Here is a 26,892-nt window from a genome sequence, read left to right as displayed (position 1 = left end):
GGGTGTGAGTAGTTTGCATTTATTTATACAATGTCAAGATAGTCCGGAATTTATATTCCAGGAAATATTTAATGTTTGCGCTGCACGTGAAACAAAATGAAAACATAAGGAAAATACAAGTAGCGTAAACATCGTAAACATCGTTTTAAACGTTTTATTTAAGCGCAACATATTTGTAAATAAATAAATTGCCGGGAAGTGATTTTGTTTTGGGTTTAACAATGGATTTCTCTATTCATTTATTGAAACTTTATAGTGACATTATCAACGTGGCGTATCCACGGCGCGTTTGATTGGAATTTAATTAACGTTGGAATGCTCTTTTAACGCCAGGTTAAGGTGCCTTACACGCATTGTAAACATTTGCGATGTATGCGAAATTTTTGGATATTATTGGTCAGATCGGAGTCCCTTTTTTGATTTTTCGCTGAATACTTTGGTGCAACGGAATACATTGCACTTAAGGACACAAAGGGCGACGTGGAAAAATGATTGTGGTTGCAATCTTAATTATTTTTCCACTACACACTTTGTGTCCGCGGGTGCCATGGAATCTGTTGCACCAAAGGATACCGCTGAAAATCATAACATTTTTGTCGAACTTTGTTCAGCTGCTTGGGCTGATTAATAATTCCATTCAAACATTCCGTGTTTCACGATGTGTATTGTCACACTCGGCCTACGGCCTCGAGTGACAATCTTCACATCTAGTGCCTAAAAAAGCATTTATCACTCGGTTGTTTAAATAACTAAATGACTACTTCGACAATGAAACAAAGAATGTTTGAATGGAATTTAATTGTTTATTGTATGCTTGAGATCATAATATTTCTTTTCTCACGATCGTATTCTTCTCACTTTCATTTCAACACTTTTCAAACTATAAAACCCAACATTAAACGCACCACTCCAAATTTTTCCAACCACATTTTCATTTGACTGCGGTCCTCTAACTGCCTTCGACCTTTCTTCACTCATCCAAAGACCATTTAGATTTGATGAATAACACCTATGATACCACCAAGCACCTTGTGCAAGATCGGCACAATTGTTCGGCCAAATGTCATTGTCATTGTCTTTCGTTGTGAACATGAAACCATTATGACCTGACAAAGAGTCAGTGATCACTCCATCACCGGTAAAGTTGCCAATATTCAGTCTGTATTTGTCATCTTCAGTGCCGATTTGAAACGGTGAATATTTGGCTGTAGCAAACTCGTCTTCATCGAAGCCGGTCAGCTCAATTTTCAGTTCGAAGTCGTTATTTCGCGTAATCTGATGAATGTAATTATTACCAAGCCAATGTTCACTATCTACACTACCAAATCCGTTTCGGTACTCCTGCCAAGTTCGATAGAAATCAACAAGCCCATCAAATCTTGTTTGGATATTAATCCATCCACCACCGTCTGATTCCATGTCACACCAAACTTTAAACGGTCTGAAAGACGCTTTGGGTTTAATGCGATAGACTCCAGTTTTGTTAAATCCCTTATTGAGTGCATCGTCACAGTCATCGAAGTATGTATGCGGCATCTCTTCTAGTCGTAATAGGCTTTGTTCCACTTTCGCTTCGAATATGCCATCACTTTTAAATTCACAGCTGAACTCTCTAAACGCTTGGCTATCAGCAATGAAGCCAACAACAAGAAGTGCACTAATCAAAATTCGATTCATTTTTAATCATTTTTGTTGATGATTTTGGCTGCTTTATATACAAACAATTTAGTTCTTCACCAGATAACGAGCGGAGAACAATAATACGAGATAACATGGAATTGTACCGTATTATTAATTGGAAATAAATTATTCGCAATTAGAGTCGATAACATGCGCTTAATCTCCTTTTATCTGTGATAATAGCTGCCGAATTGACAGTAAGAGATTATCTGTTTCCGGTGCATTGTACATTCTGATTGAGATGTTAAGCCTCATTTTCCTGAAAAGAAATAAATTTTACTACCCGTCCCATGAGAAAGTTGGCCATTGCATATCAATTTGCTCAATGCGAAAATGATCCATTACATGTGGACTATATCGGTTATATATTTCGGTTAACATTTTTACTCTATATTGAGTGTATTGGTGTGACTTTACCATCTCTAGCCACGGGAAAGTACACAGATAAAAATATGGGATTACAATTTTTTGCTCCGATGGGATTACTTTCAAAAATTAATTCTTTCTGGATTAAATTTTTAATCTTCGCTAGAAATTGAAAAAATGTAATTCCTTCAGGGATTAAATAATAATAATATTGAGGATTGAACGATGATACTGTTGTTTGGAATTTTCCGTCAATAATTTGATTGTCTTGAAATCACACTTTTGTGTTAATTTGGTTCGAATACACGATTTACGTACAAGAAGATATGGTTATGTGAGAAAATTTAGTTGAAACGTACATTAATTTGGTCTTAAAATGTTTCAATGGCACTCGGACTACCGATGCTTTATTCTGCCTTGCGAGACCAGGCTAAAAATAAAAATTTTAAGTCGGTTTGCCAGTTTGAATAAATCATTGAATCAATGTAGACAGTACAAAGATAGTATACAAATTGCAGGAAGGTCTCTTTTAGCCGTGAATTATTCCACATTACTATGGAAAAACAGACATTTTTGAATTTAAATGGTTAAATACTTTATTTAAAAAAATGATAAGAAAACTACAGAAGAATATAAAAATGAAAATCATGAAAATAGTGAGATTTGAAGTGACGATCTTGCCATCTGGCATTTTAATCCCAATTTTAATCTCACGAGGAATTAGTTTCCTTATTTATTTATTTATTTTATTTGTGTTCTGTATGTTTCAACGATTTGATGGACTCTAGTCAATGGTTGAAGCTAACAGAACAGACGGTGTTCTGTATGTTTCAACGATTTGATGGACTCTAGTCAATGGTTGAAGCTAACAGAACAGACGGTGTTCTGTATGTTTCAACGATTTGATGGACTCTAGTCAATGGTTGAAGCTAACAGAACAGACGGTGTTCTGTATGTTTCAACGATTCAATGGAGTCTGTATTATCAGTTGCCTAAAATTGTCTAAAAAAACATTTAACACTGACGTATGCCGCCATAACCTCCAACGCATTCTTGTGCAATGCGAAAGTGTGGAGCTGGTCTGTTTCGAACGAAGCCGGCGAATTTATTCCCTTCAGGAGGCATTGCACGTACACCATGGACCTGCCCGGTTCAACCATCTTTAGCGTAAGTTGTCCCTCGTTGCTGTAGAATCGTTTGATACCACTCTTGTCAATGGGGTCTTCAATTAATAAACCCTCCATTCGGTTCTTGATGGTGGTACATCGGGCCTCGCTTTGTACCTGCATCGTGCAAGCCACTGGTGCAAGCCAATAGCTGAATGCAATTTTGGTTCGGCGCAACAATTCCTCGGATATGTTCGGCTGCTTCCGGTCCACCTCGCGAATCAACAAGCTGTTCAACACGTCGTTGAAACGCGGATACGTTGCAAAGAGTCCGACGGCCGTGAAATTCGCACGCTCTTCGTCTGTCATCGCTTCGAAACAGAACTTGTGCCGCCCTTCCGTAATCGGTGTGCAGCAGATTCGATCAAACAACAATTTCAAATTCAAGATGTCCTCCTCCGTGAGGAAGCCTTGCGAGAGGTCGGCCTCTTTGCCATTTTGTAGGTAAGTCGAATTTCTCACTCTTTTCAGCTTTTTCACAGCGGGACACTGGACACTGGATAAAAATACACTGGACACTGCGGCAAGACTTGAATACGAATGATTTTGTTGTGTCAGTGAGTGGCAGTGAACGCAGAGAACTTGGTACCAACTTGACAACGCCACATGTCATCAAATATGAATTTTACCGCCGAATTCAAATAAATTCTGTTACGTGTGTAAGACGGCACACCCTATTTACCAGTTTACATCGTCTGTTCTGTTACACATCTCATTCGCGTGAGGAGTAACTGATGATACAGAGTTCATTAACATACAGAACATCATCTGGCAAAGAGGCCGACCTCTCGCAAGGCTTCCTCACGGAGGAGGACATCACAATAAGCCACGTTGGGATTAAGAACAAATTGCAGCAATGGTAAGATCGTAGACTGAAATGCAGGAGGTCCCGGGTTCAAATCTCGTCAGGTAAATAAAAAAATTAATTTCTGTTTAATAAAAATATTTCTCATTCCAGATTTACAAAAAAGCTTCTTCTCATATCAGATGTTTAAATAGAAACTACAACTATAATAAACTTTGATCGGATTAACATGAGATTTTCATTTTCATAGTAAACAAGCGTCAAACGTCAAGGCCTAAAAGATTAAAATTTAATTCCTCTAGGGATTACTTATTTGGAGATAAGTTCAAGTAATCCCTGAGGGAATAAATTCTAAAAAAGATTCGGTCGCGTACTGTTAATCCTAAAAAGATTTAGATCACACTCTCAGCTATTACAGTAAAATATCGTTCATGATACCCCAATACACACTCGATGTGTACTTTAACTTGGGCTTCACCCGCGCGTACATGCACATCTTGTGAGTATTAGGGTATCATGAAATATACTATTCATTTCAATATACTAATCAGCTTTCGCATGGGGCCTTAGAGTAATAATACCTAGAGAGGAAATTCGCACTACGAAAAGCGGTCCCGACATCAATGTGTATAAGATACATTTACGTAATGATTTACGTAGAGCTTCTACCAATACACTCACATTTGAGATTTCTGTCAAAATATTTATTGACGTTGTTCATCTAAACAGTCTTATGCGTTGAATGTTATTTACTTTTAAATTTCAACAGTGAAACTAACAAAAAATAAATAAAACTGTGATGGTCCTCTCCTGTTCTATTAAAGGGTATGTCCCGAAGTACTGCGAAGCAGAAAACATAGTTTTTTTTAGTAATTGATGTGCACATAACCTCATTCTTGCATGTTGTCTCCTCAGCTTTTTTTGACATAGTTTTCCGTCTGATCAAACCGATTGCAAGAAATGGAAAGAAATAATTCTTCAATTAAACAATCAGCAGTGTTATGTGTACAAACACACCAGAGTATATGAAAATCACTTCATGGAAAGTGACATCAATAGAAATAATCACAGATCCACGTGTTGGATGTGGTTGCGTTTTGTCTCAATGTTTGTCTTTACTCTAGTAATAGGTTGGATCTTCAGAATAAATAAATTAATTCAACTATATCCGTCAATTGTTTATAAAACAACTTTATTCGAGGGACAGTGAACTATCTATGCAAAAATGACTTTCGTTAAAAAATAATGAAAAAATTCCGGCAGAATCTGTTTACTTGTCTTGTATACCAAATTTCCAAGCGAATTTGAGATATTGGGGGATCGTAATTTAAGTTAAACGCCATTGTTCTTAATCACAAAAAATGACAGTCCAGCTATCACTTATTTTTGTATCCAAATTTTCACAAGAAAAAAGTAAAAAAACATAGCTAACGCCGACCCGTACGAAACACCTATTCGTATCAAAAGCCTTTAATGTGAAACTCTTCATTTCTCTTACTTCATTTTCTTCTCTGCTGAAAAACTATTCTCCCTTTAAAATCACTTACATTATCCACTCTTTGCCTTGTTATCATATACAATTAAATTGCCGGAGGCAATATAGACAGCCCCGTACGAAGACAAATTTCATAAATTCCTATTTAAACAGCTATATACCGCTATATTTACCTATATTTCACTGTAAATAAACATTTCACAGAGGAATATGCTATTATATAGCTCTATATGCCTGTATATGGCTCAATATAGCTGTATATAGGTATATATAGATGTCCATATATGGAATCCCTGAAACCCCTCACACTTAACACATTATTTCCATGTTAACAGAAACTCTCTAAGCATCATTTTTCCCACTTTATATCACTTTTAATAAAATCCAATATGGCCGCCGGCAGCCATTTTGTTAGGAAACCGAAAATAGTACCGACGCTTTACATTTGTTAATACCTTTCAAACAAAAAAAAATCATGAAATTCGGTCAAAATTTACTCGAGATATTGACAAAATACTCCACGTTCACTGTACGGCCGAGTAGCCAGATAAGAGCTCACTCCAAGAGACCTAGCTCACGCTCCGGAGAACATAATTTCATAAACTTTTTTTTTCCCTGATTGGTAAGGTCAATACCTATCTAATAAAGCTAAAACTAACGAAATATGTTCAAATTTGGCCGACCTACAAGCAAAAACTGCTTGCCGCCCTGTGCCTGTTCCACACCAAGGGGTCTAACTCACGAGTCGGTCATCCGATTTCCATAAACTTTTTTTTTGTCGATCGGTATTGTAAATACCTTTTATTTGACGTATCACTTACAAGTTTAACGTTTAAATGTCCGGAGATATCTTCGAAAAACCGTAAAGCACTTATTGGGCCACAGCTCGGAAGGGGTCGATCCAAAATCACTCTTCTTCGAACTAAGCCTGTCTTTTGACATTACCAAACGGGAAAAAAAAAGAATTTTCAAAATCGGATGCGTTTTACTCAAGTTATCGTGCAGACAGACAGACGGACAGACGGACATTTTTTTTTCGCGGATTCGGCATCTCTAGACAACCACAATAGGTTTCCCCTTACTCAGGGAGTCCAATTCGACGTGTTACAAACGTATGCGTCAACCTATAAGACCCCAGTACTTCGTACGGGTCTAAAAATGATTGGTAACTTAATTCAAATTTTATGCGCCAAAATTTGCCCTCTTAATTAAGAGGGCAAACACATACTACCAAACATTTCGTATTTGATGTTGGGACCACATATTTTACGTAATCTTGTTCGAAATTTCCTCTCTAGTTATAATTACTCTAAGCATGGGGCAGGTAGGTAGCCAGAATACATTGGATGCTGCTACGATCATGTCCGGAGCGATAGCGGAGGACTTGACGCAGTCTAACTTCCAAAAAAAGAACGAAGAAAATTTTTTGAGACGCGGCAACTATATATAGGCGAGAGTTTAAGTTTCTTTCCTTTGGCCTGTATCACCGCAAATCCTATTCTATCTTATTCGCGCTTCAAATACGAGCAAAACGAGCTATCACTCGACTATGTAACTTTAAAATTGCCGGAGATACATCGTTTTGAAGTTGGTCATTTTGATAGAAAATGCACCAAATTAACGTTTTCCAAACAATCAAAATCTTTCAACTTACTCTGTATGTTTCTATCTATCTGTCTATCTATCGACGGTCGATCTCGGAAACTAGTCAGCCAATCTCCATGAAATTTTGCAGGAACCTCAGGGTGGGCATAAAAATGAAAATGTGATACGCCATTACCCCAGGAAAAACCAGAATTTTGTTTTATTGACCTCGAAGTGGTTTCTGAGTGTGGTTTTCGAGGGTCGGGAACGCGTTTTCGGGTGTAGCTTAGCTGTATTGAAACCTACAGAGGCGTGCGACCCATCAAATGAAAGGTATTCGTAACACGATTCGAACAAAAAAATAATAAGATTCGTTTCAGCTAGAGTGATTAGAGTGACCAAATTTTGAGCTACTCGAGCGTAGGATGAAAGGACTAATATTTTTTTGGGTTATGAGAGTTAGAGAATTACTTTCTTCGGAAAAGTCTCAGAGTTTTACGAGTAGAAAAGAAGGGCATTTGTGAAAAATGTCGAAAGTTGGAAATGGGTGGGTCAATTGGGGTTTTAGAGATATTTCTTGAATGGTGGCAGATAGAGAATTACTTTCTTCGTCAAATTTTTGATTTTCGTCAAATTTCGAATTTCGTCAAATTTTCGATTTTCGTCAAATTTTTGATTTTCGTCAAATTTTCGAATTTCGTCAAATTTTCGATTTTCGTCAAATTTTCGATTTTCGTCAAATTTTCGAATTTCGTCAATTTTCGAATTTCGTCAAATTTTCGATTTTTGTCAAATTTTCGAATTTCGTCAAATTTTCAAATTTCGCCAAATTTCCGAATTTCTGTTATAAACTGTTATAAAAAGCAGTGTTCTAAAACTTCTAAAACGACTGATATCCCAACAAAAATCTCTTCGAGAAAAGTGTGACGCAGTCTTTGAAGTACAATTTCTAAAATGAATGATATCGCTAGAGTTGACGCTTTCAGCTTCGTTACGCAAAAATTAAATTCTACACCCAATTTTAGTTCAAACAAGCTGGCTACATCGGAAACAACTTTCTGGTACTCGCAAACTCACTCGTGTGTTTTAGAGCAACTCGCATTCGGCTTGGATATACAAACTCTTCACTTGTCGAAAAGACGGTTATCGAAGCTTGTTCCTCAAAAACACACTCGATAACAAAAGTAAAGCTCTGACTATAGTGTGCTCTTGTAAAGGAAAGTGAATGTTTAAAAAAATGAAGTGAACGATTTCGCATGAATGTCAGATCGAAAGAAATTCCTTGTTCACGATTGATAGTTTGTTTGTTTGTTTTAACTTCTAATTTTAATTGGGTTGCATAAATGTGCAACAACAACGATCAAACGGTGTATTCCGCACGTGTATACGACTTTGATTACAAATTCACTTGAGAGCCAATCGATACAATGATTGGTGGTCTATTATACCTTCATTCGATGATAGTATGCTAATTATGAGCGAAAATTTTCCGCGTTATGCAGTTCTGAACTCGTTGGAAAATATCTACATACCGTACCACAATACGCGGAAATTTTAATACATCAGTAAGTACACTTCTGATCCTTGAATAAATCAATCATGCAATAATAAATTTCAATTACATTAATCCAATGTAAGAATGGTACAGAGCAGCGCATTGGTATGTGCTTTGAAATGTATATTCATAATAATAAGCTTCCATTCATCAGATTTTTGAAATCCGAATTAGCTATGATGAACCATTACTTTCCGTCTTACAGCATAGCGCGAGAGGGCGTAGACATTCTGTTTGATTTTCTATACCGTACATTTTGAATGAGAGACGAAGTACATACATATTGTATATAGATGATTCCGTTCAGAAATCGAATGGCAAATCTTTATTAAAATATTCAGAACCATTATTCAAATAAAATAGGTTTTTTTGTGAGATTGATATTGCAAAAGCCAGTAGCATCTCTGTCTATGTTGTGCTTAAATGTCCTTTTTTATGTAATTCAATTAGAGAAGAGCATTTCTCCTAATTTGTCAAAAAATAATTTATTTGGATTGACGTATTCGCTTACAGTTACACATACTACGGCCTACCTTTTGGCTGGGTCGGGTTCCTTGGCTGATACATTTTATTAGTTAATATTAACGATCGGAATTGGTCGTTTTGGATCGAACCTGAAGCTCATTGACCTGATTTTTCCAGTTCAGTTTTAGGTCGACGAAAATTCAACCTGAACGTGACCTGAAAAAATCAGGTTGACCTGTGGGTCAACTTTAGGTCAGCTAATTATTTACTGGTCAGCTGAAGGAATATTAAAATATCAGATTTTGTATTTACAGCATTTACCGCGCTGCACGAATTAAAGAAACGTCTGTGAAAGAAACAATACAATCGAAGTTTCAGATAGGGAGATAATATCGCAGGAACTTAGCATTCAGCCAAAATTTATCGATATTTTCAACCCATCATTGTAGTAACATAAGTAAAAAACTGAAAATTTTATCTTCGCCCACGACATTGAAAATTTTATCATATCTATACTGAAGTATCCGTTCTCGCCCGCATAATGTAGCTCTTTCCATCCAAACAAAATCGAATAAAGATAGTCAAAATAGTCAGTTTGTTTTGAGGCGAAAAAATTGGCGACTACTTCAGCCCGGTCAAGTATTTGTGTTGGCACAACGAAAAAACTGAACGAAATTCAAAAATTTTGTGTTAGTACAAAAATCATGCCCGCACGTTAGTAAGCGGGCGTGACGCAAGTCCACTACCAAAAATGTTACTAAAAATTTTTTTGAAGACAGCGGAGCATATTTACAGCAACTTTTTGACTTCTCCCCCTTAACTTTAACGACCACCAAACTAGGATATCTGGAATCTAGGAATCCATACACGTTCAACGAGTGATAGGTTACTGCAGCTTCAAAATTGGCAGAGATATTGAACTTCGAAATATTGATGTTTGTGTGAAAATAAGCAAAATTTCGAATTTTCAGATAATGCGAATCGCCTACGTTAGTTAGTTAGTTAGTTACTTAGTCAGTTCCTATGGAAAAGTGGATCCAACAACTCCTAAACGTTTCTATATATTTTCCTGAAATTTTGGTTGTAGGCTAATAATGCCCCAAAAATAAGAATGGAATTTTCAAAACTTGGAACAATCCCATATCTTGGGAGCTGGAGCTCCCCAAAGTCTCCATACAAATGCCATATAAAAACCAATTGTGTGTTCTGTATATTTTGGTGCATGATATGTGGTGAAAGGTGTGTGTTGTTTTTGGATGTGTTTCTTGTTGGAAATTGTGTGGATTATTAAATATTGACTTCCACCAGGTCGGTTCCCAAATTTTAGGATGACAGATGATTCCTCTGGCACTACCTAACTTCCATCGGGTTTTTTGATGGATTTGAGTTATTATCGACATGAGTGAGGTGTTCCAAGGTTGGTTCCTAAATTTGGGGATGACAGCTGATTCCTCTGGCACTTCCTAACTTCCATCGGATTTTTCAATGGATTTGGGTTATTTGCGATATAAGTGAGGTGTTCCAAGATTGGTTTCTAGATTTTAGGATTCAGACTGATTTCTCTAGAATTTTTTAACTTCCATAAGGTTTTTTGATGTTGTCAAAATGACATACTTACAAAAGTGGTGATATCAGTCAAAAAACCCTTAAATTGTAAAGGTGACGCAAGTCCTTTATCTTACTTACAAAATAACTGATATCACTGACGGTGACGCATTGTGCGTCGTACGCAAAAATTTTATCAACAAAAAATGACTCAAAAATTTGTGAAAGAAAATTTTACAACAAGAAAGCGTCACAAGTGGTACATTTTTTTAACCATTTTCCTCAACAACTGCTACTTGTGACTCAAATTATTTTTGTAAAATTTTCTTTCACAATTTTTTGAGTCATTTTTTTGTTGATAAAACTTTTGCGTACGACGCACAACGCGTCACCCTCAGTGATATCAGTTTTTTTGTAAGTAAGATAAAGGACTTGGGTCACATTTACACTTTAAGGGTTTTTTGACTGATTGTCATTATCTTCAATGGTGGGTGGGTGTAATGCAGAAACAAGATGGTTAAAAAGGCAGATCATTTTTTTTGAAGTTTGCTCATTCACTGAGTTCACGACAGAGTAAAATAAACCAGGCAGGAGCGCTTGATTTGACAAGGTACCTGAACTATCTAGTAGCATTATAATTTGCGAATAAAATCAATTCAATTTATGTCAGCGTTCATTTGAGTTCATTTTCATAGAGTGCATTAGGTCCCTTATTTGACGTTTCAAAAATGAACCGCTCCAGCCTTGTTTATTTTAGTCTGCCGTGACTGTGTTTCTTTTTACAGTCATTTTTAACTCTCTGCAGCGCGGGTAATAATAAATGGAAAATCAGATTTTTCCGTTACTAACAAAACAAAACCCAGCCGCCGATTCTTTTTCGGGCTTTAGCAATTCGTTGCCTTATTTCAATACCTCGGTTTAGTTCTATCATCAGACTGATTTTCAAAATAGAAATTGTAAAAAAAGGACGTCGGTTATATCAGGTTCCAGACTCGATACTTAATGTAACTGTCTATTTTCTTGTGGGTTTAGTACATTGATCCGTGTATTATACACATGCTTATATTCGCATTGTCACTGTCAACGTAAAATTTTTCACATTTAACATTTAAAAGGTAAATGAATGAGGTATAAAAAAGGGAATATAAACGTGCACGAAAAACTTTCCTTTTCTTTTATTTTCGTTTTTTTCTTCTTCATCCATACAACATGCTGTATTTGCGGTTTCCTCTGTAATTTTCATAAAAGGTTTCCCTACACAAACAACAATCAATTTACGAATATTCAATTTATTTTGCCTTTTAAATTTTAAAAAGATATAGTTTTTGGTTCAGAGCGCAAAGTAAGGATAATTTCATAGAAAAAAGAGAGAAAGAATGAACTCGTACCGCATATTAATGCGATGGATCCAGAATGAAATACAAACGTATTCAATTTTCGAAAATTGAATGTCAAAACCTGCAGCTTTTTTCTGTTCCATTGATTTACATAGGGAAAAAAGGACCGAAAAGCGACTTTCCAACCTATATGGTGGTGCCTTTAACCTTTCACAGAGGGCAATCATATCGTCGGTATAATTATTGAGTGTAGTAATTCTTCGGTTGTAGGAATTTAAAACGGATATTAAAACTGCTTGTTCATCAAGGGAACAAAAACTCCAACAAGAGAAAATTTGCGAAGCGAAATTTGTTCAAATTTTCTTTTGTCCCCGAGGTGTACAGAACATTTCACTGTTCTTCACGTGCATGTTTTGTGAATATCCAATATTGAAGAAACCATTCGAATTCATTTACATTAAACAAAATAGTGTCGATGAATGTCGTTCAAAGGTGGACAAAGTTGTAATTGTCTCGCTTTGGGTAGTTATATCATTTTCCACAACACATACGAGAAAACAGTCATTTTCTTCACTCAGATAACACTTGATTATCCTTTGCTGTGAAAAACGTTGTGCATGCATTTCCAATTTTTCTCCTTGTTTAACAAATGACGTTTTATTGACGCTTCGTCTGATGACACTTTGGGAGAGAAATGTCTATTCTATCCCATCTTGTTTTTTCAGGGGGGAAAATAGACGTTTTCTCCACATAACTGCCATCTTTGTTATTGTTTTGAAAAATTGTGTAACATGATGTGAAAAACGGTACAATCACACCTTGTAGACATGAAAAAAGATGTGTTCACCTCTTGAAGAAAATAGGAAATTCCAACTCGCTCGCTCTGATCGCAATACTTCCTCTTGTTGTAACAATATTGTAGAGGAACAGCAAACAGTCATTTACGACACACAGAGCGATAAATGTTTTTCAGGCAGGAGATGTGTGATTTTCACTCGAGGACGCAAGATTGCGACAACACACATCGTGTGCCTCTGGGGCATAAATAACTATTTCACAACTGAGCGATTAGTAAAATGTTTTTGGTTTTTATCGAGGAAAACGTTGATGCAACACGATGGTGAGTCCATTTTTTCAGGCACATGTTGCATTGCCTGTGGCCCTTTTAGTACGCAAAAAAAAATCATTTTTCACTCAGTTCATACTCTCGCACTGGTACTTCGTAAGCTATGACATATACACCCTCTTCTGTATGTGGTCATATTATTAGCCACAACACACCGTTTATATGCTTACGTCGTTGTCGATAGCCGTCGGTAAAAGGTTGGTTTCGAATGTGTTGGTTTTTCATTATGCATTCCGGTTGCAATTCCAGTAGTTACAAGTGCAAATATTTTATGTTCGATGCAATATCTCCATTTTCTCAAAATCCCATATCCAGTATCAGCAAACACAATACCTACTGTTTGTCGTGACTGGATTCCGATTATTTACTTTATTAATAAGAAATTCTGTTCGGATGTAGAAAACAGCACACAAACTTTATTCAATTACTCGTTACAATGTCCGATGAGTGTATTATATGCTTCAACTATAAAATTGTTCATCGATCAATGTTCGGAAAAATGTTTTGAACTTTTCGAAACGAATCCCAATCCATTTTTATATTGGATTTGTACGGCAAACAGAATATGTATGCTGTGTGTTGTGTTGAACCATTCAGTCCATGCGGAATATTCGCATTTTGAGCAAGATGCATTGCATTGGTCGTAAAAAATAGAATTGTGACAAATTCTGCCACAACTTGCTTCATTTTGCAATTTTCCCAATTTTCCTAAATGAAGAGCGAATAGCTAAAATATTTTAAAGAACTAGCCCGGAATCCACTTCCAATTTCGATTTATTTAGTTTTATAAAATCGCAATGACACTTCTAATTACACTGACACTCCTAATCACACTGAAACTCCTAATCACACTGAAACTCCTAATCACACTGACACTTCTAATCACACTGACACTCCTAATCACACTGACACTTCTAATCACACTGACACTCCTAATCGCACTGACACTCCTAATTACACTGACACTTCTAATCAAACTGACACTCCTAATCAAACTGACACTCCTAATCAAACTGACACTCCTAATCAAACTGACACTCCTAATCACACTGACACTCCTAATCACACTGACACTCCTAATTACACTGACACTCCTAATTACACTGACACTCCTAATCAAACTGACACTTCTAATCACACTGACACTCCTAATCGCACTGACACTCCTAATTACACTGACATTCCTAATTACACTGACACTCCTAATCAAACTGACACTTTTAATCACACTGACACTCCTAATCGCACTGACACTCCTAATCAAACTGACACTTCTAATCACACTAATATACTAATACACTAACACTCCTAATCACACTGACACTCCTAATCGCACTGACACTCCTAATTACACTGACACTCCTAATCAAACTGACACTCCTAATCACACTGACACTCCTAATCAAACTGACACTCCTAATCACACTAATATACTAATACACTAACACTCCTAATCACACTGACACTCCTAATCACACTGACACTCCTAATTACACTGACACTCCTAATCACACTGACACTCCTAATCGCACTGACACTCCTAATCAAACTGACACTCCTAATCAAACTGACACTCCTAATCACACTGACACTCCTAATCACACTGACACTCCTAATCAAACTGACACTCCTAATCACACTAATATACTAATACACTAACACTCCTAATCATACTGACACTCCTAATCACACTGACACTCCTAATTACACTGACACTCCTAATCAAACTGACACTTCTAATCACACTGACACTTCTAATCACACTGACACTCCTAATCACACTGACACTCCTAATCGCACTGACACTCCTAATTACACTGACACTCCTAATCAAACTGACACTCCTAATCAAACTGACACTCCTAATCAAACTGACACTCCTAATCAAACTGACACTCCTAATCACACTGACACTCCTAATCACACTGACACTCCTAATCACACTGACACTCCTAATCACACTGACACTCCTAATCACACTGACACTCCTAATTACACTGATACTCTTAATCTCACTGACACTCCTAATCACACTAACACTCCTAATCACACTGACACTCCTAATCACACTGACACTCCTAGTCACACTGACAGTCCTAATTACACTGACACTCTTAATCTCACTGACACTTCTAATCTCACTAACCCTCCTAATCAGACTGACACGTTTCGGTATAATTCCCTGAAATATGGGTACCGAGTAATTATTTCTCACTTCCTAATCACACTGACACTCCTAATCAAACTTTATAGTCGAGAATAGTCACTTTATAATACTTTGGCTAATCACACTGAAACTCCTAATCACACTGACACTTCTAATCACACTGACACTCCTAATCACACTGACACTTCTAATCACACTGACACTCCTAATCGCACTGACACTCCTAATCAAACTGACACTCCTAATCACACTAATATACTAATACACTAACACTCCTAATCACACTGACACTCCTAATCACACTGACACTCCTAATTACACTGACACTCCTAATCACACTGACACTCCTAATCGCACTGACACTCCTAATCAAACTGACACTCCTAATCAAACTGACACTCCTAATCACACTGACACTCCTAATCACACTGACACTCCTAATCAAACTGACACTCCTAATCACACTAATATACTAATACACTAACACTCCTAATCACACTGACACTCCTAATCACACTGACACTCCTAATTACACTGACACTCCTAATCACACTGACACTCCTAATCGCACTGACACTCCTAATCAAACTGACACTCCTAATCAAACTGACACTCCTAATCACACTGACACTCCTAATCACACTGACACTCCTAATCAAACTGACACTCCTAATCACACTAATATACTAATACACTAACACTCCTAATCATACTGACACTCCTAATCACACTGACACTCCTAATTACACTGACACTCCTAATCAAACTGACACTTCTAATCACACTGACACTCCTAATCACACTGACACTCCTAATCGCACTGACACTCCTAATTACACTGACACTCCTAATCAAACTGACACTCCTAATCAAACTGACACTCCTAATCAAACTGACACTCCTAATCACACTGACACTCCTAATCACACTGACACTCCTAATCACACTGACACTCCTAATCACACTGACACTCCTAATCACACTGACACTCCTAATTACACTGATACTCTTAATCTCACTGACACTCCTAATCACACTAACACTCCTAATCACACTGACACTCCTAATCACACTGACACTCCTAGTCACACTGACAGTCCTAATTACACTGACACTCTTAATCTCACTGACACTTCTAATCTCACTAACCCTCCTAATCAGACTGACACGTTTCGGTATAATTCCCTGAAATATGGGTACCGAGTAATTATTTCTCACTTCCTAATCACACTGACACTCCTAATCAAACTTTATAGTCGAGAATAGTCACTTTATAATACTTTGGCTAATCACACTGAAACTCCTAATCACACTGACACTTCTAATCACACTGACACTCCTAATCACACTGACACTTCTAATCACACTGACACTCCTAATCGCACTGACACTCCTAATTACACTGACACTCCTAATCAAACTGACACTCCTAATCAAACTGACACTCCTAATCAAACTGACACTCCTAATCAAACTGACACTCCTAATCACACTGACACTCCTAATCACACTGACACTCCTAATTACACTGACACTCCTAATTACACTGACACTCCTAATTACACTGACACTCCTAATCAAACTGACACTTCTAATCACACTGACACTCCTAATCGCACTGACACTCCTAATTACACTGACATTCCTAATTACACTGACACTCCTAATCAAACTGACACTTCTAATCACACTGACACTCCTAATCGCACTGACACTCCTAATCAAACTGACACTTCTAATCACACTAATATACTAATACACTTACACTCCTAATCACACTGACACTCCTAATCGCACTGACACTCCTAATTACACTGACACTCCTAATCAAACTGACACTCCTAATCACACTGACACTCCTAATCAAACTGACACTCCTAATCACACTAATATACTAATACACTAACACTCCTAATCACACTGACACTCCTAATCACACTGACACTCCTAATTACACTGACACTCCTAATCGCACTGACACTCCTAATCACACTGACACTCCTAATCACACTGACACTCCTAATCAAACTGACACTCCTAATCACACTAATATACTAATACACTAACACTCCTAATCACACTGACACTCCTAATCACACTGACACTCCTAATTACACTGACACTCCTAATCAAACTGACACTCCTAATTACACTGAAACTCCTAATTACACTGACACTCCTAATCACACTGACACTCCTAATCGCACTGACACTCCTAATCGCACTCACACTCCTAATTACACTAACACTCCTAATCAAACTGACACTCCTAATCAAACTGACACTCCTAATCACACTGACACTCCTAATCACACTGACACTCCTAATCACACTGACACTCCTAATCACACTGACACTCCTAATCACACTGACACTCCTAATCAAACTGACACTCCTAATCAAACTGACACTCCTAATTAAACTGACACTCCTAATCAAACTGACACTCCTAATCACACTGACACTCCTAATCACACTGACACTCCTAATCACACTGACACTCCTAATCACACTGACACTCCTAATCACACTGACACTCCTAATTACACTGATACTCTTAATCTCACTGACACTCCTAATCACACTAACACTCCTAATCACACTGACACTCCTAATCACACTGACACTCCTAGTCACACTGACACTCCTAATTACACTGACACTCTTAATCTCATTGACACTCCTAATCTCACTAACCCTCCTAATCAGACTGACACGTTTCGGTATAATTCCCTGAAATATGGGTACCGAGTAATTATTTCTCACTTCCTAATCACACTGACACTCCTAATCACACTGACACTCCTAATCAAACTTTATAGTCGAGAATAGTCACTTTATAATACTTTGGCTATTCAAACAGTGGACCAATAGCATTTTCGTTGATAGAACGCATTTGGTTTTATAAATTGAAAGGAATAATCTTTTTCTCTTCGTAACGTACTGATTATGAGATCTCCTTATGTTCGAGTCTTGCTTCCTGAATTCGATAGCGTTTCTCACAAATTTTTTTAAGGTAGATGCTAGTCGCCCGTACGGGCGAATAGCGTCAGTAGTAGAAGTAGACTATTCGTCCGTACGTGCGAATAGTTTTAGTATTATAGGCATACTAATCGACCGTACGGACGAATAGTCTCAGTATTATAAGAATGCTAATCGACCGTACGGGCAAATAGTGTCAGTATTATAAGGATGCTAATCGCACGTACAGCCACCTGCCACAGTGATGATGTTTGGCCGGCCGGCGAATTAAGCGAAATGATATATGTATCGCCACCGTTAACAAACGTGATCGTCACCACAACCAAAAAGTACGTGCCCAGAAGATATAGGAAGGAATTCAAATTTACTATATTTTTCGATCAAAGAGAAGTAACATGCACACATAGCTTAAGAGAAATTTTAATAGGAAGGAATACATTCCGTGCTGGTGCTGGTGCGAAGAGAGCAACCGTCTGTACTGCTGCACAATGAGGTTAAGGAAAATTAAAGTCCCGGAGCAGCTAAGGAGCTTCTAAAATAATTGGATGAAACGAAGAAGAAAAAGTTGACTCAAACAGTTGAAAGCATGGACATGCAGATCGAGCAGAATAGCATGAGCTTTGATTCAAAAAAAAAAAAAACGAAAATGAAACCGAATAGAATCGCACTAAAATTGGTACAAACGTAAAAAGCTCCGCACGACAGAGATTTCCTGAGCCGGATAACCAAAAAAATCGTGATTTCCGAAAAAAGACACCAAAGAGTAGCGAAATCTCCAGATGTTTCTCCACAACGAGGCTCTAAATATCATGAAAAACGGACGAGCTAGTGGATCCGATTCGATCCACCCAGAATTTCTGAAGAATTCTGGACCCAGATGCAGAACATAGCTTGCAGGCTTCTTCACGAACATAATCAAGACGAACATCCCACCACGAGCGTTCAAAATAACAAAAGTAATGGCACTTCTAAAACCGAACAAGAACGAAGAAAAACCAGAAACGCTAAAATTAATGGAACGTGTCCTGTACAACCGAATGGAAATTGAAAAAATCCTGCTAGATGACCAAGGTGGTTTCCGTACCGGACATAGATGCGATGACCAGGTCCTTTCACTCACCAATTACATCGAAACTGTACACGCAAATTTCGCAAGTTTTTGTATGCCGATGACAAAGCATATGCGTTCCACCACAAAAAAATTCCACGAATTGAACAAAACATTGAACGAAGACATGGTAAATTACGTTTAATACTGCCGGAAGTGGAGATTAATTCCAAACGCATCGAAAACCGTCGCATCGGCCAATACCCTCCCTAGCAACCAAACTACAATTATTAAGGTGGTAGATACGTTTATGAATCACTGCTACTTTGTTCGCTCGTGTTGTTGTTGTTGTGTTTAAGCCATATTAAAAATCAGCGTTTCTCAAACTTATTTTCCCCCCTAAGTCGATTTTTTGAGAGAGTTTGGATGCTAGAGAGAGTATTGCATCGGCCTTTCACCTGAACAACCGCGCAGACTCCTTAGAGCTAAGAATCTGGTTCAACGTCTCGTGTCTAAAACATGAATTCAATCCAGCCTATTTGGGAGTCACGCTCGACCGTTCGCTAACTTTGAAACAAGAAGAAAATCAGCACAAGAAAAAACTTGCTGAACAAATTAACCGGCACCACTTGGGGTGTATCCGCATCGTGCCAACAAACAATGAATACGATGAATACTGCTGCTCCTCGTGGATAAACAGCGCACACACACGAAAAGTAGACACACAACTCAACGAAGCCATTGAATCGTAACTGGTACGGTCGGATCCAAACTTCTGCCATGGCTCTACGCTCTCTGTGATAAAGCACCACCAGAAGTAAGAAGGTAACACGCTTTTCTAGAGAATACCAAAAAGTCCTGTCGATTCCCAACATACTTCTCGGCTGTAATTCCGGAAACCGTCTATCGCCACTGCAACGCAAGCACACGAACACATCTTCGACACCAAAGATTCATGGAAAGTGACATGGGAAGACTCTGGTATGCAAATAGTATTTTTCGTCTTCGCCTCGTTAGGACAAGCTTAAGACGTGTCCTGAAAAAATTCTACTTTCGTCACAAGTCACGAACTACGTTTTCCGTGCCGTAAGGATCATAATGAGACGAAAAACAAAACAAAAACATTTCAACAATTTCAGCTTTTCTTAGCAATCACTTTTCGATCGTAGGTGCAGTGACGAAATACGTCGAATTATGATTCTAAGGCCCAGAAACTCACACTGGTGCAATTTAAACAGAATTCGTACGGGCGAATAGTCACTACGTTTTTTTAATGTTGGAGGCACGTAATTTGTTAGAATTTTTCGCAACGAGAGTATCGATGAATAATAGCGTAAACATTATTTACAGCAGAAAAATTGAAAAGTTAGATTTTTGTGTAAAATTTTCTGATTTAATGGTAAGTCTGGTTCGACCACCACAAACTTTTCATTTTTCGCCCGAGTTGCTTGTTAAATTTTTTATCATGCTTAGGTACAAAATGTTTCGTTTGAATACGAAGTACGCTTGTCGGCAAGTAAATCAGATGATTTCGTAACTTATTCATAACACAGCATTTATCTCCTCGTTCGTCCAACACGAAGCACAACATCTACATACAGAATCTTAACATCTACCACATTTCATCCGTATCTATGCTTTCTCTACTCGAAAGTATATGACTACAATTCGCTACGACTATACCCAAAAAAAGTAAACATATTTTCAACGCATGGTTTAGCGAAGAAGTGAAGTGATAATTTCTCGATGAAAATGTCTATATGTACTCTCTTCAGACTTATGTGTATCACGTAGAGTTCCCATCCATTTTTCCCAGACGTCTATATCATCTCTTAACGACCAAAACCAAGCCATGAACTCTGGCTCTGGTGAATGTTAAAACGAATGAAGTAAAAGATTCTGTGACAAACTATTGATAATTAGATCAGAACTAAAGTTCACCACCCTTAATCATAATACCTACCCTCCAGATCGTGATTTTACATTTTCTTCTTTGCTTACCTTTCAACTTACATCATTTGATCTCTAGACATTTAAATAAAATAAAATGTTTCCATTGCGTCACTATACCACACGGTTGTATGTATCCACAATCTTCACCTTACCGGAGCGATGCTATGGAATAATATAGCATAGTCATTGTTTTCATGTTTCCTTGTTTTTCACAGTACTCTCATGATTTCCCATGATCAGAACCATATTCATCACTCAGCATAAATTAGATAAGTCTTTTGCACATTACAGTCATTTCAGCTTTGCCGTTGGTCGTATTTTTGAATAATGTATTCACAAGTGTTCCACTGAACGAGCTGGTATTCATATATATAAGTGAAACGTAATACATCCCTACATATACATTTACCCAGCATCAACAAATTTACCTCTGAGTTTTGTGCCATATTATTCATTCAACGTACGTGCAGAGCTTTCGGATTATTCAACTGTGGAGGCATTTGTAAGCAAAATAGAGAGCAAAAAAGAAAATACTTTGCCGACCGTGTAGAACATTTGGAATGGAATTATTTTTCATTCTCATTGTTAAAATCGATCGAACCATCAAAATATTTAAAATCATTTCGCAAAATTAACCATTCTCTAAATTTATTCTACCTCCACTGCGGAGGGGTGTTGGTTTGGCGGTGAAATCAAAGTTTCTAGTTCATTTGTACAAAAAAAAACAACGTTATATTGGGAAACGATACGATGTTCTTTTTCATGTCAATATATTCGTTCAACTTCTACGTTTTAAGTTGACTGAGTTAAGTTCACATTTTATTGAAACGTGTCGCGACGTTTCGTGAACTTTTTATGGTTGATTGAAACTAGTTAATTTATTCGCTGTATTCATATTCAGTATTAAGCAGAGTGTGTATAATCAGACGTCACGATGTTGAAAGACAAATTTTAAATTGAAGTACGATTTCATGTCGATATATGACTTGAAATCGAACAGTGCGAGGAGGAACATATTGCTGCAATATCAAATGAATTTCAACTATCATACCAGTCAAGTTTGTTTCGGTTTTTTCGATTTTAAAAATTCATTGTGGTTTGTGGAACTTTTTCTGGAAAATGGAAAATGGTTTTTCCAGCCGGAAAAGCTATTTAATTGAAAACCTTTAACAGCCATGGACGCTTTGCACATTTGTAGCCTACATTGAGGCAGAAGAATATTCGTTTTTTTGTGATTGAAAAATTGGTTTTTTAGTCATAATTTAACATACTTGGAGAAACCTGTGCAGATTACAAAAATTTACACATTCTGCAAAGGTTTCTCCAAGTGGAATAAGCTATCACCCACAATCCAATTTTTTCTTTCAAAGTAACACATTCTTGCGTGCTTTATTGGTTTTTGCTATTTCAAAAAAAGATTTTGGCTTAGAGAAATCATCAAAAAACGAATATTTTCCCGCCTTAATGTAGGCAATATTTTTGCAAAGGATCCATGGCTCTTAAAGTTAAACTTCTACGAAACTACTACAGCTAAGTGAAAAATTTCTTCTGTTCTGGAAATCATGGCCCATTAGGCGTTAATCAGACATTGTTTTGAGATCTCGGAGATGTTCGTGAGGTTTTTATTAGGCATTTCTGAAGATTTTGGAGATGTTCGTGAGACATTTTTTGAGATTTTCGTGAGACTAAATTTGATTTGTGAGACTTATTAGGTTCTGTTTCTAGTTTTTGTGAGATTTTTCTTTTTTTAGTTTTTTTTTTGTAGGTTTTTATGAGACATTTCTGAGTTTTCTGTTAGGCTTTTTTGATAATTTTCAGAGGAAAAAAACTCAGAAAAGTCTCATAAAAACCTAGAAAAAACTAAAAAAAAATGTTTTTTTTAAAATCTCACAGAGACCTCGAAAATTTGTCAGAAAGTCTTCGCGCTACTACTCATCCTAACTCTGGGGACAGTTGCTCGCCACACATCCTATTTTGTCTCAGAGTTCTATATTTATCCTCACTGTTACATTTTGTCCTCATTAAGTTTTTTCTAGCTTTTGGCACATTTCGTCCACAGATGGAGACACTGCTATTATAGTTATTTATCTGAATTGAGACATTTATGAGTTTTTTTATTTGAAACATTACCTTATACTGAAGTTTTTTCCGGTCACCAACCTAAGTACTGACCGCGCCGATTGATGCTTAACCAACTGCTTATCGTATGCTGCTATGACTGCTTGTGGGCTTATGATTCTTATTTTGAATGTTACTCTGAATTTTCTGTTAGACTTTTTCGAGATTTTTTTTATACTTTTATCAGACTTCGCTGAGACTTCTATGAGACATTTCTGAAATATTTGTTAGATTTTTGTGAAGTATGCAAAGCATTTTTTACGGTTCTGTTACTTCAAATGTTGCAAGTTCACGTTTTATTATAAAATTGCTCATGCAATTTCCATACGAATCATTAGTGAAACACACAAAACAGATTTAATTTTTAATCGCAATGAGCTACAAAAAATATTTAGAACCTGACACGAGTTTAAGCAAATATGCCAGGCGATGTTTGAGTCGTAGAGAGGAATCGATCGAAGATGAGGACGAAGCTTCTAGAGAAAGAGCTGATGAAAACTACGAAGTAGCTGGCGACGAACCTGACAGTGACGGAGCTGCGGATTTTCCTGAGGACGAAAATTCCGACGATGAGCTGAATGAAGAGTCTGATGAATCGGACGAATATGAATCAGATGAATATGAATTATATCAAATTGAATCGGATGACGGTGCAAGTTTCCTCAGAGAAGTAGATGATGGCTGTATTGGTGAGACAACACTTAATGTTCTGAACATTCTGCCTTTTTTTGAGACACAATTTAACGTGGAGAGCATTGGAGCATCTACTGCAACTCGCCAGGAGCAGCACCTACAACTAAATATCTATTCTCAAAGCTTTTACCTACAACGCACAAACCTACGTATCATTATTATTGTAAAAATTGTTCCATATACTTTGGTCAAAAGCTAGAAATGATAAAGAGATTCGGTGGCAGTGATATTAAGTGTGAAAATTATAACTTTGAATTTTCTTTAGAAAAGGACTGGAAAAATGCTCTCGATATTTGGGGATCCCAAAAAAGTGACCCAAAAAAACCGCTAACTTTGAAACCGAGCATGGCTTTTTAGAGGGACCATCGATACGAGCCTGGAAAGTAAGAGTAGCAAAAGTACATTTTTTTTGTGTCAATTTTGGACGAAGTGGACAAAGTGTTGCAATGCCCACTAGTAAGTAGAACCTACAATTACTTTCAATCCTGAATGCTCCACCCGTTCTCAATCCTAGAAATCAGTGATTACGTTCACTTCCATCAAGTTTTTTTTTGGTTTTCTGCTGGATTTGTGGCATTTTTGATGTGAACAGAGGTAAGTTCCTATGATTCCATTGTTTCTGAATAATGCATTCCGTTCCCGATTCTAGAAATCACTGATTACGTTCACTTCACTTCCATCAATTTTTTTTTGGATTTCTGTTGGATTTGTAATATTTTTGAGAAATGTAGGGAATTCAGACGATTTTTCTGGGTTTCAAAAATATATTGTCGTTTCGGTCTGAGATATTCGACTTTAAAGGTTTTCATGTAAATGGCTTTACCGGCTTAAAAAACAATTTTCAATTTTCCGGAAAAAAAATTGATTCACGATTTTTGATGGCAAACAACATGAAACAAAGAACAATTTTTATAGAACTTAAGACTTACGGAATTGCCGGGGAGCACAGTTTCCAAGTTGAATTCGCAGTCGTCTGTTTTGCCTCCGTTTACGTGAAGTTTCTATTGTTTAGGTCAAGTAAACGGCTGGAAAACGGACGACTGTGAATTCAACTTAACGCAAGCACAATCAATCGGCTTTTTCCTAAGCTGCTCAATAACTATTACAGAATGACTAGTACGACTGGTAAACACTCTCACAAATACCGGTTTTGTACAAAAATGTTCAATAGCGTGATAGATTAGTGCGACCGGATTGTTTAAACTAATTCCCGTTCAAAATATGGTCTGTCTAAAATGTAGCGCAGTGCCACTTAACCCGTCAATTCAAATAGATTCTAATTTCCCAGACCAAATGAATCGACCAGAAATGATACGATAATTTCTGATTCCACATTTAACACGCTCACAGTATTAAATGTGTACACTGGTAAATAACTACCCCGATTTCATTGTTTAATTAAATAATTGGATTAATAACGATCCACTCGACAAGAACAATTCATTTTTCGATTCATTGTTACATGTTGACAGTAATTCATTTGCGAAATTCAGCATAATAAAAGCAAAACCGCACACACAAAAAGTAAACGATAAAACCAGCACTTGTAGCGTAAATAAATGAATTACTACAATCGAGCCGAGTCGGTATAACTAAATATATAAACGAGATTTCAATTCGAACTATCCATATGGCAAAGACTGATAAAGAAAATGATATAATCGCAAGCACTCAAACCACTTTTTCCAGACGTATACAATCATGTACAACACAAAATGAAATAGATTTCATATTTGAAATTATACTTTTACCATTTGACTAAGTACGGAAAAGCCCGTCACACACATAGAAAAGAGAATAATGGGAAAATTTAATTAGTTTATTCTGTTAATAGTGGTTTCGGTTTGAATAGTCGTATTATTGTATGCTGTCGTAAAATGATATGCCTGTAGTGTCAGCATTTTGAACATACACATATACGTATACAATACGGTAAGAAAATTCAATTTCTCCACAATAATTAGCATTGTGTTACCGTTTTACATGGGGTTCAAGATATTCATTTTAAATGGAACATGATGTATGACTTCACTAAAACCTAATAAATGCTTACATGTTAACTTACATGCCTGACTATGAGTGCGCCATAAAAGGAATAATTTGAAGGTATAAGTTTCTATTTCGACTTATATCAATTAGAATGGGTAAAGACATGGTTTTACCCATGTATTTCAGCTTACAATGTTCTATTACCGGAAAATATGTGTCAAGGTGGATCGATGATATGACGTAAATGTGCTCTTACCGAGATTCGGTTTTTGGGGTGTCTCTTTGAGCAATTTTGAAAATAGCTTTTGTCAGCTTTATACTTACCACATTTTCATTTGTGTATGAAAAAACGTAGCAATATTTTCACAAGAGTTGCATTCTGTCTGGCAGGTGTCAGTCACTTATTCCCAGAGAATTTTTTTTGTTTTTTTCTTCGTCTTTTTTAGGCTTTTTCTATCCACTGCTGGCATTCCATGCCATTTTTTTAATTCGAAACAAATAGAAAAGTTATTTTTTGCCGCTATGGAAGGTTGAAGGTCATATGATTGAGCCTTTAATGATGAAAACGCTTTAGTGAATTTTCACAAGGTTTTCCAACTTTTCACGAAGTTTTGCGACCTTTCACGAATTTTCGCAGATTCTCTCGAATTTTCATGTTTTGAGATTTATGAAAATCGTAAAAATTCGCGGAAATTCATGAAAATTAGCGAAAACGTTTCCACGATTACTTGCTCTGCCATAAAAATCACGTTGAGGAAATTGTGGCATTGACTGCTTTTCTTTGCAAATTATAAATGGACACCCAGAAAAAGATCACC

The 26,892-nt window shown here is 37.0% G+C and overlaps 1 protein-coding gene and 2 long non-coding RNA genes across 3 annotated transcripts; 1 reads left to right on the top strand and 2 right to left on the bottom strand.

Annotated features, from left to right (window-relative positions):
* Positions 1–203: 203 nt before the first annotated feature.
* Positions 204–1,697, bottom strand: LOC119082547 (ficolin-1-like). The gene has a single exon (XM_037192058.1). The coding sequence runs from the start codon at positions 1,675–1,677 to the stop codon at positions 838–840; it is 840 nt and encodes a 279-aa protein (XP_037047953.1). The 5' UTR covers positions 1,678–1,697; the 3' UTR covers positions 204–837.
* Positions 1,698–4,587: 2,890 nt separating this feature from the next.
* On the top strand, positions 4,588–26,497 carry LOC119082570. The gene is made up of 4 exons (XR_005088663.1): positions 4,588–4,761; positions 7,507–7,516; positions 25,627–25,636; positions 26,486–26,497. It is a non-coding gene; the product is annotated as an uncharacterized LOC119082570 (long non-coding RNA).
* On the bottom strand, positions 22,855–23,467 carry LOC119082573. Its single transcript, XR_005088666.1, has 2 exons — positions 23,344–23,467; positions 22,855–23,065 (listed from the first exon to the last, which is right to left on the bottom strand). It is a non-coding gene; the product is annotated as an uncharacterized LOC119082573 (long non-coding RNA).
* Positions 26,498–26,892: the final 395 nt, after the last annotated feature.

Source organism: Bradysia coprophila, unplaced genomic scaffold (genome assembly GCF_014529535.1).
Source record: "Bradysia coprophila strain Holo2 unplaced genomic scaffold, BU_Bcop_v1 contig_476, whole genome shotgun sequence".
NCBI lineage: Eukaryota > Metazoa > Arthropoda > Insecta > Diptera > Sciaridae > Bradysia > Bradysia coprophila.
Note: the sequence above shows the minus strand (reverse complement) of the source record. Positions and strands in the feature narration are given on the sequence as shown.

Excerpts from the sequence above, each read along its gene's own strand:
- LOC119082547 (XM_037192058.1), bottom strand. The coding sequence starts at position 1,677 with ATGAATCGAATTTTGATTAGTGCACTTCTTGTTGTTGGCTTCATTGCT.